At 40.1% G+C, this 20,449-nt stretch overlaps 1 protein-coding gene across 1 annotated transcript; it reads left to right on the top strand.

The window, feature by feature from the left end:
• Positions 1-2,102: 2,102 nt before the first annotated feature.
• On the top strand, positions 2,103-2,846 carry RNF182 (ring finger protein 182). Its single transcript, XM_060111259.1, has one exon. The coding sequence runs from the start codon at positions 2,103-2,105 to the stop codon at positions 2,844-2,846; it is 744 nt and encodes a 247-aa protein (XP_059967242.1).
• The last annotated feature ends 17,603 nt before the right edge of the window (positions 2,847-20,449 follow it).

The raw sequence follows: 20,449 nt of genomic DNA on the forward strand, positions 1-20,449 counted from the left end.
GGTAGCTGCAGAGAGAGTACAACATGTTCTCTTGGGATGGGCCTTGGGTCTGTGTGTGGCTACCAAGAAGGTTGATGGAATGGGAGCCGTCCAGGAATTGGATCACTAGTGACCTGCCCAGGACTAGGGACCATCCTCTGCAGGCAGCTAGGACTGGGAGTGGTGACAGGGATAGAGTTCCTTCTTGTCCCTTGACTGTCGTCCTGGAGATGTTCATCCCCCAAGAGAATAAAAAGCCAGCTTTGTAGAACTGTGGCAAGATAAAGTCACATTTTGCAAGGACTTGGTCACGTGTATCCTGAACAGGATCAGGATCAGGATCAGGAATGAATATTTAGGGCACGTGGAAGGGAAAGGGATAGAAGAGCTGATGTTTGTGTCTATATATTCTTTTTTGCATGTAAGTGTGGATACAGAGAAATTAGCTTACGGTAGCAATTTTGAAATACATGCATTCATATACAGTAACTCTATTAAGAAAAACTCTACCTACATTTCTTTGGCTGATGCCAGAGATTCTATTTATTGATTGACTTCCTTTTCCCACCAAGAGTATCTTGCCACGCTACCCATTATACTATCCATTCTTGTATTATATGAAGTCAATTTAAAAATTAACTAAACTCATAATGAAAAAGGAAGATAATATGTATTCACAAACCAATTATTCATGATTTCAAAAATCATCCAAGTTTACCTACTCACTGCCTCTTCTCTTGAAGGCAGTAGGATCCATAACAAACTTAAAATTCTAGCAGAGTTGCAGTCTCCCTCTCAGAACTGTTAAGACAGCCTTCTGCTGTTATTGCTTGGGGGTCTGCTCAGAAATTCAATTACATTTTGATATTTTTTCAAGCAAAACATAATTTAAGACAAATGTACTACCGCCCCAATCACATATATTAAAGCAAAATAAAAATTATTTAGAGATTTCCCATATTGCCACTCCATTAGTACTAACAATTGAGAACAGACTGTGTACGTGAAATCAGCTTTCAGCCATTTGTCCAGAGCCAGTAGTAATAGCAACTAGGGGTCAACATTAAGGACTGTTGATTGTATCAGGCTTTCTGTAGGCAAGTGGGTGAAGTTTGAGTACTTCTTGATAGCCAGACATGCACGATTCTTCATATTTGGAGACATAACTGCACATGTGTTCTGTGTTTACTTCTCTGTCTTGTCAATTAGACTTGACTTGGTTATAATGCTTATGTCAGGTGTCATATGCTTCACTCTTCCTTGAGTGTATGTATGTATACAACCATGGTTTGCGAGACTAGTATTGAAACAAAAAGTTTGAAATTGAGTAGTCAAATAAGGAAGGCATTTATAACAGATTTCTTTACACTGGGAAGGTGAGAACCGTCTGCTGTATTTAAATGCGCTCTCATCTTTATAAAGCACTTTCTGAAGACACATTTTAAATCTTTATCCTTAAGATTTCCCTTTTTTTGTGTGTTCCTAAGCACTATTGAGGGTATTTAGACAATTGGAGCTTATAGCAATGATCCGCTGAATGAGTGAGTCTATACTGAATGGAGTTTAATTGCAAACATCTATTTCTGATAAGTGTCCCATTCAATCTTCATAGAGGCCAGCATTTGTTACAAGTTTCAGAGAGAAAAATCTCTATTTCGAGCCATACCCACAGTGCTCTGGAGTGTCCTTTACACCACTACGATTATTAATTCCTTCTTTACTATCATATTTGTGGACTGAAAAAGCTAAGCATGGAGATAACACTTTCCTATCCTGGAGGCAGAAATGTGTGACAAGATGAAGGGGATTTAACCTCTCAAGTCTACCGCTTCTAATCGCTGAAGCTCAGAAAATTCCATAAAGCACTTTTCAGTGAACTGTTCACAATATTAGAATTTCTTTTCCTTTGCAGACCCTTCCTGTGGCCTTTGTAAATATGCGTTTGAGACAGAGAGAGGTATGTAGCAGCTGAACAAAATGCCTGGAAGATTTCTGTCCCTCCTCTTCCTGCCCATTTGCATCTCTGCCTGGTTCGGATGATGTGATATTCGGAGAGACAGCTTCATCGAAGTCGTCCTTCAAGGAGACCCGTCTGGCCCAAGACCGGACGTACAGAATTCAGAATGGCCAGTCAGCCGCCAGAGGACGCCGCTGAGTCTCAGGTCTCGGACGAGCTGGAGTGTAAGATCTGTTACAACCGGTACAACCTGAGACAGAGGAAACCCAAAGTGCTGGAGTGCTGTCACAGGGTGTGTGCCAAATGCCTCTACAAGATCATAGACTTCGGGGACTCCCCGCGCGGCGTCATCGTCTGCCCTTTCTGCAGGTTCGAGACATGCCTGCCGGACGACGAGGTCAGCGGCCTGCCCGATGACAGCAACATCCTCGTGAACTTGACTTGTGGCAGCAAAGGCAAGAAGTGCCTGCCCGAGAACCCCACGGAGCTGCTGCTGACCCCCAAGCGGCTGGCCTCGCTGGTCAGCCCTTCCCACGCGTCCTCCAACTGCCTGGTCATCACGATCATGGAGGTGCAGAGGGAGAGCTCACCGTCGCTCAGCTCCACGCCCGTGGTCGAGTTCTACAGGCCCTCCAGCTTCGACTCCGCCACCACCATGTCGCACAACTGGACCGTGTGGAACTGCACGTCCCTGCTCTTTCAGACGTCCATCCGGGTGTTGGTATGGCTGCTAGGCTTGCTGTACTTCAGCTCCTTGCCCTTGGGCATCTACTTACTGGTATCCAAGAAGGTCACCCTCGGGGTGGTCTTCGTCAGCCTCGTCCCTTCCAGCCTCGTCATCCTGATGGTATATGGCTTCTGCCAGTGCGTTTGTCACGAATTCCTAGACTGTTTGGCACCGTCCTCTTAACCGAGACGCACGCTCAGCATTTGACACACGTTGCCACGTTTCAAGTTAGGTCATTTAGCCCATCTTTTCTCACGTATTCTCTGTGATCGGTGCCCATGGCGTGAACAAAGCCACTGGGCATATATCTGTGGTCCGTTTTCCATCAAAATGTTGACTCAGTTGGTTCCCCTGTATGCTGGAAGTAAAAATGTTCGTTTCTACTTATGTGTTAGCAAAAAAGAAAGAGGGATCAGCTAAGCCTTCCTAGAGCCCTTCTGAGTCTTCCCAGAGAAAGGGCAGGTTCCACTCAGAGCTGCTAGACAGACACCAGGGCCAGGCGTGTTATGCTGCCTTAGGGGTCTTTGTGGACAGTTAGGCATGAACGGATTCCTCTTCTCATCATCTTAGCCGGGGGTGGAGGGTGGTCCAAGAGTAAAGCAGCCCCGAGACACACCTGTTTGCTCAGTGCTCACCCCCGCCCCTGTCCCATTGTTGGCACTTCTGTGGATCCTCTTCAGCCTGGATGCTGGTTCCCTCTGCACATGCTCCTTGCCAAGAGGACCCTCGCCTCTTGTGTGGTTTCAGTTATGTACCTGTTTTGCCACATTACTAAAGAGAATTAAAAACATTGAGGAATTTGCGGGCTTCCCTGGTGGCGCAGTGGTTGAGAGTCCGCCTGCCGATGCAGGGGACACGGGTTCATGCCCCGGTCCGGGAAGATCCCACATGCCGCGGAGCGGCTGGGCCCGTGAGCCATGGCGGCTGAGCCTGCGCGTCTGGAGCCTGTGCTCCACAACGAGAGAGGCCACAGCAGTGAGAGGCCCACGTACCACAAAAAAAAAAAAAAAAAAAAAAAAAAAATTGAGGAATTTGCATCAGACTAAACTTCAAGGCAGAATGTGGCCGCTTGTTTTTGAGACACACCCTTTCCTCTACGTTTATTTTCCACTCTCCAGCCTTCTCTGAAATTCTCTCAGAGCAGTTATCGTTCACAGAGATCTGATTTGAGCTTTTCCTTAAAGCATTTTCGTTTCGTTTCTTTTTTTTTTTTTTAAACCACGTTGTTCAGTCAGCCCCATCCCTTATCCTGAGTGAGGTTCCGTTTAAATTAGTTGCTATAACTTTATGTGGATTTTGTTTTTTTCCCATTGTATTTTAAATTCTATTACGGACTCAACTTAATCCCATAACAATTTGGGGTAAATTGCGGAGTGGAAACCCAGAAACAATTCAGGAGCTGTTCAAGCTCATGGTTTGATATGCTGAGAACCTAAGTATTTTGCTGTGCTTTACTGAGCTGTACCAAAATACTCTGGTTTAGGCTTATGTGCCAGACTGTGTTGCAGTAGGTCAGGCAGAAGGATGGGCAAGAAACACGCCAAGCTGATACCCTGAATCGAAAAGATCCTTCAAGGAAGTAAGATGGAGGGGCAGAGTGCAATCCGACCATCGCCATCCCTGTTCAGTCCCTTTTAGAATGGATTCAAGTTCTTACGCAATCTAGTTCAAATAAAAGCATAAGCTATGTGACTTGAGTTAATGAACTTCTTTTCATGATGTAGGGGAAGTTGAATGTATATATTTATGAGAAGAAGTTGGTTAGCAGATTTTAGGTTTGAGGGAATAGAATGCCCACAGAAAGTAGGCAAAAAAAAAAAAAAAGCTTTTTAGTCTAAAACTCATTACTGATGATAAACATTTAAATATTTATAACTCTTAGAAAGGGGCACTACTAAGACTACTTTAACTTGTTTGTGATGAAACATTTGTTGCCTGCAATACAGTGAACCGGTTCCAATCTCTTTATTCAGTAAAAAATGACACTTATTTCTAGAATAGTAGTTTGACTTTAATTCTGTAACTATTAACTTTGAGAATATGTATGCCCAGGGTAGGTATGACGGAAAGTATATGTGGGTTGTGGCCCAATGAATTTAAGCCCCAGTACAGCTAAATACACTTACGATTTCACAAAATCTAGTTTAGATAGCATTGTGAATGCAATTTCCAAATATCCATTTGTACTTAGAGTAAATATAATGTTTAGGAGATGTTTCGTGGTCCGGATTTATATATTTATAAGGTTTTTAAAAAATGTTCATTTTGCCTGAAATGTAACATCAAATAAATTGGTGAGTTATCGTAGGATGAGGTTTCTAGAAAGCTCTGGATATGGGTACTATGCATTTTGCTTATTTGTATAATGTCTGCAGTGCTAAATTTGTCTCTCTTTATATTGTGATAGTCTTTTTTTTTTTTAGTTGACAGTAAGTTAATTTGGTGTTAAAGAGTTTTAAATGTATGACAACAAAAAACTCTTCGTGCTGTTGAATGAAAAAAGGACAGTGCTTCAATCTTATTTATTGTGGTGATGTTTTGTTTGTCCATTAAATTTTTATTATTTTCAGGCTAGAAGTTTGATTTCTCTGACTGATGGTTGAAATTCAATTTTATTTTGGACTTAAATTTTAACATTAGATAACTGCAAACGTGAGCTTTCAAAAACACTGATTAAGCTAATCCCTTTGTCATACGAAGGAAGATTCTGACAAAGCTGATTTGCTCCATCCTACTTCTAAAAGGCCTTCATACCTTTTTTTTAAAGAAAAAAAGGAAAAAAATAGGAAAGATGAAATAAAAACATTGTCTTTATAATAAAAATTTTTGGTTTTAATTTGTTTGATTTGTTTTCCAGATTTTGCCGAGCTACTCAGCAAAATAGAATCCATTTTAGTTAGGAATTCACTAATCTTGTGTGATCTGGGCAAGTTTAAAAAAATTACCTGATAATTAAATATGACCAGTGTTAGGCAAAGTAGAAATAATTTGGGACTATGTAGCAGTCTTATGCTTACGATAATTAGTGAATTGGCACCATATGTTAATTGAGAGTAATGGTTTCCTTCACTTCTGAAATCTACATAAATGAGGAAAGACCTGTTAAGGAAAACAGTTACCTGTGCTAGTCATCACCTAAGGTGTGAACTCATGCTTATCTGCTGAGAGACCCTCAAGTGATGTGCATTTGCCTGATTGTAAAGAGATACTAGGCTTCCAAGATACCCTGAGTTTGAAGACATTTCTTAATCCGCCAACCAGGTAGACGTGGAAACCAAAGGAATCCTGTGTTGATAGGCAAACTGACAGTCATTATAAATATGAGCCCTGTGAGTCCTGGGGTGTAGAAGAGATGGAAATTAGTTAACTTGAAAGAGTATATTGGAGGCAAATTACGGTTCTACTTGTTTCTGCATTTTGGGGGAATTGTTCTCTTTTCACTCTTCTTGGTAATAATAAATACTTGCCCTAATTCTTTTGAAACACTGCAGAAGCTCCACAAATTATTCCAGAAACTTCCTCAAAACCAATGAGCAGTTTGGTTAAAAGTAAGATCCCTGAAAAAGTTTAACCGTTTGCTCTTGAACTTGAGTCTTGTATGTTTTCCACCTCTTTACCCTTATGTTAGATGTCTACTTCTCTTTGCCTCAGATCTTTTATGAATTTTTACTCCTCTGTGAGATGCTAGAATATTAGGTCTTCCCTTCAAGTTTAGGTTTGTGTGAAAGAGAAGAAAGAGAATAAGAATAGTAGTAGTAGTAGTAGTAGTAATAATAATAATAATGCAGGTAACTAAATGTTAAAATTTGAGTAAATTCCAAGTGAGTCCTGGAGACAATACAGATTCAGCTCGATTGCTTATAGCATTTAAATCTGTGTTATAATCCAAATCTAAGTGTACTCAGTGTACAGATAATCTATGGTTCTGACATGAAGGTGCTTTAATAGAAATTTAAAAAAATTATGTCCTGAATATTTTGTATACTAAGTAGGAATAGGTGCTAATATATCTGTAAAAGTGGTTGAACCTTGATTTAATTAAACATTCAATTACATGGAACAATTACTCTATATAAGCATTTTAATTAATCAGAAGTTTATAGATTTGCAACATATTAACATTTTCCCTTTAAATTTCATAAGAGAAAAGAATATGCTGTTAGTAAGTCATTTTAGACCTTGGTTTTGCCCATGAAGTGTGATGGTTTAGGCATGAAAGTTTCTTTCAATCTTCAGATTCATTTGCCCCAGATCAGCGGTCTGGCCTGAAGACTTACATTTGGGAGTCGTTGGCATTTCAATAGCAACTGAAGCTAAGGGAATAGAGAAATGGAGAGTGAGAGGCAGCAGAGGGCCAAGGCCGAGCTCTGAAGCTGTAACTTTGAAGGATCAGCAGAGGATCCAGCAAAGGGACTGCCTAGCAGCAGCCAGAGCGAGGGAGGTGGGAGAGGCATGGAAATTGGGGCACGTGTGGTCACCGGAGCCGAGAGACAGAAGGTAGAATTAGGATTACTAGGTGAACACAGATTCGTATGTTAAAAGATTTTTCAAGCTTTTTTCATGAAGTTTTAAAATTATACAGAAAAGTTGAGAGAATCCTATAGTGATCACTAGTACACTAACCACTTAGAGTTATCAACAGTCAACCTTTTGTTATATCTGTTTTTTCTCTCTCTCCCCTAAGCATGAGGGACTTACTCTAACTAAAATATCATTACTATATCTAAGACCATTAAAAAATACTTTTGTGGGCTTCCCTGGTGGCGCAGTGGTTGAGAGTCCGCCTCCCGATGCAGGGGATGCGGGTTCGTGCCCCGGTCCGGGAAGATCCCACATGCCACGGAGCGGCTGGGCCCGTGAGCCATGGCCGCTGAGCCTGCATGTCCGGAGCCTGTGCTCCGCAACAGGAGAGGCCACAACAGTGAGAGGCCCGCATACCGCAAGAAAAAAGAAAAAGAGTATCTTATTAAAGCAGTTGTTCTGAAATATATGACATGGAACGTATCCAGGTAGGTGGTCCAAGAGAGGACCTCCTGGCTGTGCATGTTTGAGTAGCTGTGCACACTGTATCTTCTTCTTAGAGGTGCTCACTGAGCATCAGCCCAGTAAAGTGTTCAAGACATTAAGATAAAGAAACCTACTTAGCGATTTAATCCAATGTTTTCTTAAACTTAGTTTTTCTCAAAACATCGATTGATATTGTGTGGAATGAGTGCTCTGTGGAGCCCATTTTGTGAAATTTTCACTAGAAAATTGATAAAACAGTCACAATGTGGACTCTGCCTACAGATGCAAATCACAGGGCCAGTACATGAATTAAGAAGGCAGTCGAGAAGACAGTCATAATTAGATAGTAGGTCCGAGTAGAATGGTGAAATGCAAAGCAGGACAGGAACAGGCTGACAGTAGCAGCGGCAGTAAAATGTCGATAATTTCACTTGTTTCCAAATTAAACAATTCACATTCTTATTGAAGTTTTATGGAATGACACGTTCAAACTATGCCTCTCACCCAGCATCCGTATTCACATTACATGTAGGGAAGTAGCTAAATACATGCAGAAGGAGGGTGCAAGCAGAATAAACTACTGGTTATTTTTTGATCCTATGAAACTTCCCCAGTTACTTCTCAAACAATGGAGCACAAGGTTCCACATTTTGAAAAACATGTACCAGACTTAAAGTTTTGATCATCGAGTGTTAGGGCTGGAAAGATTTCTAAGATTACAGCCCAGCTGCTTTATTTCACGGACTGTAAAACTCTGAGAAAAGGTCAAAGGAGTCATGTGAGAAGTGCTAGAGCCAGGTTCTAACCAAGGCCTTTGAAGTCCAAGTCTGCTTTTTACCTTACACGTCCCTGCTGCTGAGTCAACATCGGCCAACTTCTGTTTTCCACATGGCTTATGAAATTATGGGCAACCAATGTGCAGCTGGACAGACATTATCTTATTCCTAGAAGTCATATCTAGCTGTAAAAATATGTAATGAAGACAAGAAATAATCATCAGAATTATTCAACTTCCTCCTATTTCCTAGAGAAGTAAGATCAAAGCATTTGGGTACTAAAAACTTATCTGTAAAACAAACACGAAGAGCTTTATCACACACAAGCAGGCAGATAGCTGTGGTCATTAGGAGAAAGAAAGGGGTATTGAGGTGAAAGGTTAGTACACGTGACAAATTATCAGGATCTGGAGACTCTCACATCTATCTCTTCTTTCCATATTGGTAAAGAAAAATATTATTCTAACTGTTAAGGAAAAGATCATTCAATGACACTTGTTGGAGAAGAGCAAAGCAGACTTTATTTAAGGGGGAGCCATCGAGATGGGTGTAGGGACCACTGTAATGGGGTCTTGCAGTGGGGGAGAGAGACTGGACTCATCTCCAACTCCAACAAGATTAAGTGGAAATTTATATCTAAGGAAGAGAGTGGACATCAGTGGCTAGAAAATTACTAAGAGGAGACATCAGAGGTCAGGGGGATTCTTGTTAGACGGGTCTCAACAGAAACCTTGCTGAAAGCAGGCCAGAGTGATGATATCAAGGCTGGTCCAATACCAAGGGGAGGGCATTTTCGCTCAACAAATTTGGCAGAATTCTTGTTCAAAATGGAGGCTTTGAGGTCAGAGAAGGAAGCCCAAAGTCAGGCTTAGTGGAGCAGGGGACGCAGGGGAGCCTGATTAGGCTATGGAGAGAGTCTTTGTCAATATGTACCGTCCTCATTTAGACCCTTACCTGGATAGTCACAATGGTCTTTGAGGCAATTTTCCTGCATGGTGAATAGGGATTCTCTATGCCATTCTGGCCTCCTCAGCCTCTGGAATGACTCTCACATCTGGGAAGATGCTCCTCTGATGCCTGGTCCCTCAGTGCCAGGACTTCAACTCCAGTGACTGGTCCTCCTTCCCCGTCCCCCACCCCCTCCCATTCTCACCATCCATTCATACTCTTGAAGGGCTCACAATTGGCTTTGACTACCACAACTGTAATGAAACTGATTTCTCAAAGGGACTGATAACTTTTTTAAAAGAGTAACTTCTGTTTTCACCAAAGTTATACATGTTCATGGTGTTAAAAGCTAAATGTATAAGGACATATAATAAAAACAGGTGCCTTTGACCCATCCCTCCCTGTCCTCTAAAGGCCACCACTTTCTTCTCTAAAATCTTTTCTTCCTCTTAACTTGCATATTTCTGAAAACTACACTTATGTGATAATTATTTAAAATTTTTAAAAATTCTAGTCATTATCTACTCTCTGTTGTGGAAAATGAGGATTTAGTTTCCTACCACCTGCCCTCTACTGCACACACACACACCACACACACACGCATTGCACTTCTTTACATCTTCTCAATATACTTGTATCATCACATTTGTAGGTAAAATCAGTATTCAGTGCTTAGATCTTTAATGACTATGTAATATTGTTCATAGGTGAGATAATAGTATATTGTGAATACATTTTCTTTCTTTTAAAAACAGATTTTTTGTGGTATAAATGATATACAAAAAAACCTGGACACAGACTTCCCTGGTGGTGCAGTGGTTAAGACTCCGAGCTCCTAATGCAGGGGACCCGGGTTCAGTCTTTGGCCAGGGAACTAGATCCCCCATGCAACTAAGCATTCGCATGCCACAGCTAAGGAGCCCACCAGCCGCAACTAAGGAGCCCGCCTGCCGCAACTAAGGAGTCCACGTGCCGCAACTAAGGAGCTGGTGAGCCGCAACTAAAGGAGCCCGCCTGCCACAACTAAGACCTGGCACAACCAAATTAATTAATTAATTAATTAATTAATTAATTTTAAAAACCCTGGACATTTTAATGTATACAATGTGATGAGTTTGGAGGTGTGTATATACCTGTGAAACCATCACCACACTCAAGGTAATAACCAAATCCATCACCTCTGGTAATTTCCTCTTGTTCCACCTCCGTTTTCGTAGTAAGAACACTTCACCTGAAATCTACTCTCAATAACACTGAGCCGTTAACGGGAGGCGCAGGGTTGTAGGGCACGTCTCTAGCACGTAGTCCTCTTGGATACAGAGCGGTAACTCCCTGTTTCCCCAGTCCCCCAGCCCCTGGAAACCACCCCCATTTTCTTTCTTTTACAATTTGTAGTTTTCCCTGGAATTAATTGCCTCATTAAAAAATGTACTTCACTTTCTCTGCACTTATAACTGGATCATCCTTGGAGTCTCTGACTACTGAAAAGCCTTTCCTTCCTCTCAAACAGGATGGATAATCTGCCCGTTTACCCTCCTGCAGCCCTGTGTCATCTTGACCTCATCTAGATTAGTTGCTTTCTGCACAGCTGTCATCCAGGGACTTCCTTTCATCCTGGGAATCCTCTTTGCTTAAATCACATGCTATCTTTTTCTTGGTTGATTCATTTTTTGATGAAGCACATTGTCTGGCAGCTTGCAGGGGGAAAAAGCCATAAGAGGTAAACTCTTTAAGACCTCGTATATCTGAAAAATATCCTTATGCTAGCCTTAGGCTTGATTGATCCTGTGTTTAGAAGTCATTCTCTCTTGTTGCTTCTTTGCCATGAAACCCCAGTTTGCTATGGAGAAGTTCTACAGTATTCTAGTCTTGGAGCCTTTGTATGTGATTTTTTTTTTCACTGGAAACTTAGTGTCTTTTTTTTTTTTGTCCACGTTCTGAAATTTCACAGTGAAAAACTGTTATACATTCATTTTCTCCCCCATTTATTGTGCTAGGTGTTCAGTAGACCCTTTCTATGTGGAAATTTATTCCTTTGGTTCTAGAAATAGTTTTGTATTCGTTTTTACAAAATACCCTACCCTTTATTTTTTTCTCTTCTAGTTTCTGGAACGCATGTTGGTCAGCTTTTGAACCTTCCTGATTGATCTTCTAGTTTGCTTATCCTTTCTCTCCTATTTCTCATCTCTTTCATTTTTGATCTAATTTCCTAGAACTTTTCTCAATTTTAGCTATCAGCCCTTCTCTTTAATTTTGTTTGCCATCATTTTAAATTTCTTAGAGTGCTTTCTTGTTCTCTGAATGTTTCTGTTCTTTTTTTAAAACAGCAGTCTCCTCATTTCATGAGCACATTATCTTTGTACCTCAGTGAGAATATTCATTCTAGAATTTTTATGTGTTCTTTTGTTCCCTGCATCATCCATTTCCTCCAAGTTAATTTTGTCTGTTTCCTTTGGTCTCTGTCTTGCATGGAGAACCATCCCTCATTTGTCTGATCCTTGGCTGTCTTTTCAGTTTAGTGAAGAGCTAAACACACCGGTTGGAAACTGTACACATGGCTGGGGCTTGTCAACTGATGGGCCTCTGGGGATGGTCCTCCTGTTTCATTGACGGATGCTCAGTTCTCATTACATCTAGGTCTTTCTTTTAAGTTGATGAGTCTCTCCACAGAGGAACTGCTGGCTGCCAGTGTTTTGGAAGCTGAGTGAGGGGAGGAAGGTGTCAGATCCCCTTTTCAGTACGTAGCCTGTCATTTAATACCTCTGTTCTCAGTAGGACTCTGGGCCTCCACCCCCAGGTGCTCCCTGTGCCTCTGGAGAAAGACTTTCTCTGATGCAACCCCTTTAGAAAGAAAGCAAGCCGGGGAGGAGACAAGAGGACCTGGGAGGGTAATTTCCTCTGTGCCAACTCTCAACAGCTCTGTGACCCCATCTTCAGAGATGGTGCCTCTTTTCTTGAGCTTTTCCAAGGTTCTTGTTCATGCATCAACTTGCTTCTTTTTGACATCCTTCTTCTTTGCTGCCACTCCTGCAGGCTTAGGAGCAGCTTCCAGTAAAATGTATGCTCGTTATATTTATTAACTGTGGTGATTCCAAATGAGCTTCCATGGGTTCCAGAAATTTTAGAACTTTTTCTTATAATGTGGTCGAGGTATATATACAACGCAATGAAGGTTAAGCTTTTCAAAAAGCCCATGTACTGTCATATACTGATTCCCCCTGAAACATGGATGGAGTCCCTTGGAGTTCAGAATTGCAAGAGACACCCATCCTCGCTAGCAATCTCACCAAAGAGAAAGAATTTTTATCAGTGGGTGTTATTATCATCTCACTATATTAGGGGGTGAAAAATTGGGCAGAGCAGCCTGGTAGATTTTTTAAAAGCTTACTCTTTCCTATATTTAATGGAGAAATGGGGAAAATCATTGCTGGTTTAGAAATTATTTTTAATAGAATTTGAATAGCCATGAGCAGAAACCATTTTCTTTTTTAACTTATGTCTAATAAACATTCCATAGCCCTTAGGGTAGAAAATAACTCTTTAGCAGTAATGAGACCTAACACTTGCCATGATTAATGACCACATAAACTGAAAATCTCAGATCATCCAAGTCAGTATTTTTCTTTTAAAAGGTTTACTGCGGCCAAGCTCTTCATCAAAATCTATTTTGCAAGATGCTGATATTCTAATATGAAATTCAGAAATAATTAAGCATTTGTCAGACATCATTTCTTTTCAGTTACACAGGGAAATGTGAGGCTGGAGTCTGTTGCCTGTAAAAGTATTTGACACATTGGTACATCAGCTAATTACTGCTTAGAGCTGGGTTGCAAAATGATAACATGCTATACATTAAGCACTACTAAAGCAGAAGTGATATCTTCTGTTGAGCAATTAAGTCGTTTCCTGCACTTGTTAAGTTGCCTTGTGCTTATGAATCAAGACCCCTGAGGAATCTGAGGCCCTGTTCCCTCTTCCCGTAGCATGTGTTTATGGAGGCCTGCGATGACAGTCCTGTCTGGGATTTACTGGACACTTGTGAACCATGTGCCTTAGGTTCCTGATCTCAGTCAATCGTCACAGCAGTTATCTTAATATCTCCATCTAGCAGCTAAATTCAGGATGCTACCAGGTGAAAAGTGAAAGTTTTCTTCTCCCAAATCCACCTGCACTTCCTAGAAGTATTCCTTTTAGCCATTAACTTTTTTAAAAAAAACATATCTCCTTTACACAGTACTTCTTGATTCCCCTAAGAAGGCAAATATTTAACTCACATTACCTGCTACTTTCTCTTCTCTCCAGTTTTATTAGTTATGCCATTTCTAGTCTTTCTGTTGATTATGTTTATAACTTAATATATATACTTCAACTCCCAGGCTTATTTCTCCATGACTGGCTGCATTTCCATGTTCCCGAAACTCTTAGATCCAAGCTTTTTGTTGATTTGGGATGGAGACTCTGAGGAAGGCTTAATGCCAAGCTTCTGAGCAACATTAAGTAAATATTTCTTAAATAAACTTTTTCTTTTAGAAAAATTTAGACAATTATATAGAGAGTCCCCATAGACTCCACTTCTAATTTCCTCTTATTAATATCTAATATTATATGGTACACTTGTCACAATTAATGACCAATATTGATACATTATTATTAACTACAGTCTATACTTTATTTGGATTTCCTTGGTTTTGCCTTAATGTCCTTTTTCTGTTCCAGGCTCCCATCCAGGACACCACATTACATTTAGTTGCCATGTTTGCTTAGGTGCCTGTTGGCTGTGGCAGTTTCTCAGACTTTCCTTGTTTTTGACGACCTTGAAAGCTTTAAGGAGACTGACAAGTAGTTCTAAGGAGTCCTTAGCAGTTTTAAGAGCTTTGGGTGTTGTGTACAATGTCCCTCAAGTAAAATTTGTCTGAAGTTTTTCTTGTGATTAGATTGGGGTTTGGGGTTTGGGGGAGGAATATTGCAAAGATAAAGTGCCATTTTCATCACATCATATCATGGTCCATACTGTCAACATGACTTTTTATGGTGGGTATGGGCCTTGATCACATGGCTGAGGTAACATTTGTTAGATTTCTCTGCTTTAAATTTACTCTTTTTTTCACAGATGCTGATTTTGGGGTTGTACCTAAAAATTCCTCACCAAATCCAAGATCACCTAGATTTTCTCCTTTGTTTTATTCAAAAAGTTTTATGGGGACTTCCCTGGTGGTCCAGTGGTTAAGAATCCGCCTTCCAATGCAGGGGACGTGGGTGCGATCCCTAGTCAGGGAACTGAGATCCCACATGCCTCAGGGCAACTAAGCCCAGGGGCTGCAACTACTGAGCCCTCGTGCCACAACAAAAGATCCCACATGCCACAACTAAGACCTGATGCAACCAAAAATAAAAATAAATTAAAAAATTAATATTTTTTAAAATGTTTCATGGTTTTATGTTTTACATTTAGGTCTGTGATTCGTTTTCAGTTAATTTTTGTGAAAAGCTTAAGATCTGTATATAGATTTTTTTTTTTTTTTTGTATATGGATATCCAATTATTCCAGAATCATTTGTTAAAGACAATCCTTTCTCCACTGAATTGCCTTTGCTCTTTTATCAAAGATCTGTTGACTATATTTGTAGTTCTTCATTTCTGGAGAAAACATGAAAGAATGTTGAAATGTCTTTCAACATTAGGTATGCTGCTATGTAGAGTTTTGTAGATGCTCCATCAAGTTGAAATAATTCCCCTCTCCCAGTTTGCCGAGAGTTTTTATCGTGAATGTGTGCTGGATTTTGTCAAATGCAGTTTCTGAATCAATTGATATAATTGTATGATTTTTCTTCTTTAGCCTGTTGATGTGGTGGATTACATTGATTGATTTTTTCAAATGTTGAACCAGCCTTGTATACTTGGAATAAATCCCACTTGGTCCTGGTATATAATTTTTACACATCGTTGGATTTCATTTACTATTTTGTAGAGTGGTTTTGCGTCTACGTTCATGAGAGATATTGGTCTGTATTTTTTCTTTCTTATAAGGTCTTTATCTGGTTTTGGTTTTGGAGTAATGCTGGCCTCGTAAAATAAGTTACAAAGTAGTCCCTCTGCTTCTATTTTCTGGAAGGGATTGTGGAGAATTGGCATAATTTCGTTTTTTAAATGTTTGGTAGGATAACCAGAAAACCTTTTGAAGTTGGTGCTTCTTCTTTTTGGAAGGTTATTCATTATTGTTTTGATTTCTTTAACAGATATAGGGTTATTCATGTGATTTTCATGTGATTTTTGTGTATTCTTCTTATGTGATTTTTGGTAGTTCTGTTGAAAGCTAGACATTTTGTATTACGTACTAGGAACTGAGGTAAATAGGCAAAACTTCAAGGACTTCGTATTATCATTATAACCGTGTTTGAATTTGTTAGCCTGGCAGTCAAACACCTCCATATTTTGGCTTCAATCTAGCATTTCAGCCTTCTCTTCAAACAATAATTTCATTTATTGAACACATACTATTTATAAGTGTTTAACACAAAAACACTGGTAGGCATATATAAATATCCCACTTTTACAGATGTGAACTTTAGATGCAGCCAAGTGGAATAACTTGCCATGGTTACATAGATAGTAAATGACTAAGCCTGGACTGGATGTCCTGTCTCTCTGGTCTCTGAATCCCATACTTTTTCTCACTAGACCTTAATGTTTATTCCCTTGATCAAGTCCTCAAGTCTAGCCCAGTCAAATTTGTCTGTTCTTCATCCCCCAAACATGCTAATAGCTCTTGCTGTCCTCCTTGGAATGCCTTGCCCATCTGTATCAGTGATGGAATAGCCAACAAAATAATTAAATAATAAATGCATAGTTATTTCATATTACAGAAAATGTGGAGGTAAGCAGTCCCAGAGTGGACAGAATGGCTCTGCAATGTCACCAGTGACCCAGACTTGTTCATCCTTGTGCTCTGCTGTCTTCATCATCTTGGTGATGCCACCCATACTGTTCACTAAAAGGATGATTCGGCTTTCAGAATCGTATCTGTAAAGGACAGGAATCCAAGCAGAAAGAAAGGGAATGGGCAGAAGGGAAGAAAATATTTCCCAGAATTTTAGAAAAACAGGACCCTAAACTCATCCCTAGATCCATCAGCTGCACAGAGAGCAGGATTGTTGTAAGACATGGTTTATTTTCCAGAATATGCACATGGTTGTCCCAACAAAATCAGGGATCTAGAAGCAACGAGGAAGGGGAGAATGACTTTGGAGTCCAACCTCCAGGTCTGCCAGCCCATGCATCCTTTAAGGTCCAGATCAAGCATCATTCTCTGCCCCAGGATCTCCTCCCCACACCACACGGCATGGTCTCTTTTTGCACAGAATGTCTCTAGAGCTTTAAATTATTTACTGTCTTGTATGTTGAGTTATCTTTTCAAGACTATATCTATTCTTCAAAAGTATCTTAACATGTGCCTTGTAAAAAGAAACTATGTCTTATGCATCACTCACACACTAAACATTTGCTTGAGCACCAAATGTGGTCTGCTTAGCAAAATCACCTGATAGGCTACATATAGTTCTTCTTTTTTTTTTTAATTTATTCAAGTAGAGTTGATTTACAATGTTGTGTTAATTTCTTCTGTACAGCAAAGTGATTCAGCTATATATATATATATATATATATATATATATATATATATGTATATATACCCACTCTTTTCATATTCTTTTCCCTTATGGTGTATCACAGGATATTGAATATAGTTCCCTGTGCTATACAGTAGCACCTTGTTGTATATCCTTTCTATATATAGTAGTTTGTTACGTATAGTTCTTTATGGCTTGGATATCTAAACTCCTTATCTTGTCTCTTCTCACATGTATAAAAGAAAGATTTGAGAAAATACATAGTTTTGAAAATGATGAACATATAAAATTGTTTTTGTAGTACGTGATATACAGAAAGAGTAAGTAGACCTTGAAAATAAGAGTCCAATCTTCTGAAGTCAAGAGAAGTCTCATTCAGGAGCAAAGTGGTTTAAAAGGCTGTGGTTTTGTAATACAGCATCTTTCCCTCTATTGTAAGAAACTGAAAAAAAAAGGAAAAAGCATTTTTCGTTCATCACTTTGACGGTATTATCTGACACATTGAGATAATGACATCAGTTAAGAAGAAACTTTGAGAAATCAACAGACCAAGTTGTTGGCTGAAGGGCTGTGTTTTGGGTGTAAACATGCAACTGTGGCTTTTCAAAATTCCAAGCACTCATTAAAATAAGATAGGCTGAGAGAGCAGCAGGATTATAGGCTGTTTCGCAGAGTAGTCAGTGGTTTGGAGAAGAGGAAAGAAGACTGGGGCTGGGGCCGACGATGGTGTTAAGATGCTACTTCCACTCCCAGGATCTGAGCTATCTGCTTGGTGTTCACTTCTTGCAAGATCATCTGGGGTGGTTATAATTTTTACTTCCATAAAATAGATCAGAATTTTATTTCTCAATCCTAAGGAGAAAAATCACTTACTACTGCTATAAATCAGATACTGAATAGGGTAATTTATACACATCATTCTTATTTATTTCTTCTAGCAACCCAACAAAATAGGTGATATTATCCCCTTTGTACTGATGGAGAAATGGATAGTGCAGTTGCCCAAGGTTACAGAGCAATGGTAGACCTGAGGCTCTTCCCTCCAGATTCTAAAATCTGAGTTTTTTCCCCCATTTTTTTGTTTTGTGTGTGTGGTATGCGGGCCTCTCACTGTTGTGGCCTCTCCCGTTGCAGAGCACAGGCTCCGGATGCGCAGGCTCAGCGGCCATGGCTCACGGGCCCAGCCGCTCCACGGCATGTGGTATCTTCCCAGACCGAGGCACGAACCCACGTCCCCTGCATCGGCAGGCGGACTCTCAACCACTGCGCCACCAGGGAAGCCCTCCCCCATTTTTTTGAAAGCAGTTATTCTCCACCTTGGCTGCACATTAAAAATCACCTGGAAGCCTTAAAATCCCTTACCTTCCAGGCCACATCCCAGATGAATTTAATCAGACTCTCTGGAGTTGGGACCCAGGGGCCTCACCAATTCCAACGTGGAGCGAAGTTTGAGAACCAGTGTCTTCCGAAGCTGGCTTATGCAAAAGAGGTATGGAAATGCTAGAATTAGGATTTACTGATTTTTAATTTATTAACATAAGTGTGGGGAGGTGAATAAAACAATAATCTGGGGTTCATCTTACCATTTGCTCATTATGAGGCCTTGGGAAGTCATAAATGAAAAAAATTTCATTTGTAGAAAAGTACAGAGAATAGCATAATGAACATGTGTGAACCCACTTCCCAGCTCTGTCCAATTTCAATTCAATCTAAAGTTCAGCTGTATTCGTTTCATTTTTTTCTTAATAATTAAAATGATACATATGCATTAGAAACCCCCTATGTTCCTGACCCCAATACCCTCTGTCTCCAATTGTGTTTATCATTTCCATGCACCCTTTAGTACTCTTACTGTATTCGTACAATGTATGTATGAATTAAAGTGTATGTGTTTTCAAATTGTGTAAAAATGGCACACATACCACACAACTTTGTGCAACTTCATTGTTTCTGTTGTTGTTTCGTGTTGTGTTTTTGAGATTTATCCATGTTGACATAGGGGCTGTGTAGTATTCCATTGCATGTATGGCAAATTACTTACCTACCCTGCTGCTGATGGATATTTGAATTGTTTCTAACTATTTGCCATTAAACACAAGCTGGCAAAGATTTTTTTTCTTTTTGGCCATACTGCGTGGCTTGTGGGATCTTAGTTCCCTAACCACAGATTGAACCTGGACCTCAGCAGTGAGAGCATGGAGTCCTAACCACTGGACCATCAGGGAATTCCTTGAACATTCCTGATTAAACATCTCCTTGTGCAAATGTGCAGCAGTTCCTAGAAAATACGCTGAAAAGAAGAATTATTATTGGGTTGAAAGGTATGCCTGTTCTCAACCTCACTAGACTTGGCCAAGTTGCTTTCCAAGTGTAGTTTTCCTTTACATCCTTGACAATCATAGGTATTATCAAATTTTACATTTTTACCAAATTGACCAGTGTGAAATGGCTTAAATTGCTTTAATGGACATTTCTCCAATTACTAAAGGATTTCAACAGTTTTTCTGTATGTTTATTGTCTTTTCACACCTTTTGCCTATTTTTCTTTTGGCTTGTTTGTCTTTTCTCTATTGATCTTTAGGGTATTTTTACGTATGTTCTACACTAATCTCTTGTCAGTTATACACACTGCAAGTATCTTTTCCAGTTTGTGGCTTACCTCTTCAATTTATGGTGTGTATTGGAGAACAGATGACTTTAAGCTGGATGCAGTCAAATACATTGATCTTTTCCGTTATGGTTTATAATTTTTAAAAACCTTCAAAAGAAGTCTTTCCGTACTCTGATGTCAGAGAAATATTTGCCTTTTCAAAACTTTTATAGTTTTCACATCTAGATCTTTACTCACCTGGAGTTTAATTGGGGATTTATTTTTGTATTAGTTAGGAGGAGGCTAGGTTATACGGAAGAAACCAACAACCCCAAATCTCAGAGGTTTAACCTCCAATTTATGTCTCATGATGCTGCTGTCCACTGTGGGTGTGCTGGGTCTCTGCTCATCACTGTCCCTCAGGGAGCCAGGCTGATGGAAGCTTGTCTAGACAGGGGCATCCAGGATCCCGGAAGCAGGGAGCGGAATGTGGCAGGTCACACACTGTGCTTGAAGGTGACACACAGGTCTTCTGGTCACATTTCAGTGGCCACAGCAAGTCACGTGACCATGTATGTCTAACTTCAGAAGGGACGGGAGGTGCAACCCCATCCTGGATCCAGAAGGAGAGAATTGGAGTATTTGATAAATAAAATTAATTTTTTTATTGGAATAATCAATTCTCTCAACACCATTTGGGAAGAGTCCATGGTTTCCTGATTGATCTGTAACACCGCCTCTGTCATACATCACGTTTCTACGTGTTTGTTTCTGGCTTTCTCTTGGGCAGCATTGTTCCATGATACCACATCATTTTTTTTTTTTCTGTACGCGGGCCTC

This window comes from Mesoplodon densirostris, chromosome 10 (assembly GCF_025265405.1).
Source record: "Mesoplodon densirostris isolate mMesDen1 chromosome 10, mMesDen1 primary haplotype, whole genome shotgun sequence".
Taxonomy (NCBI): Eukaryota; Metazoa; Chordata; class Mammalia; order Artiodactyla; family Ziphiidae; genus Mesoplodon; species Mesoplodon densirostris.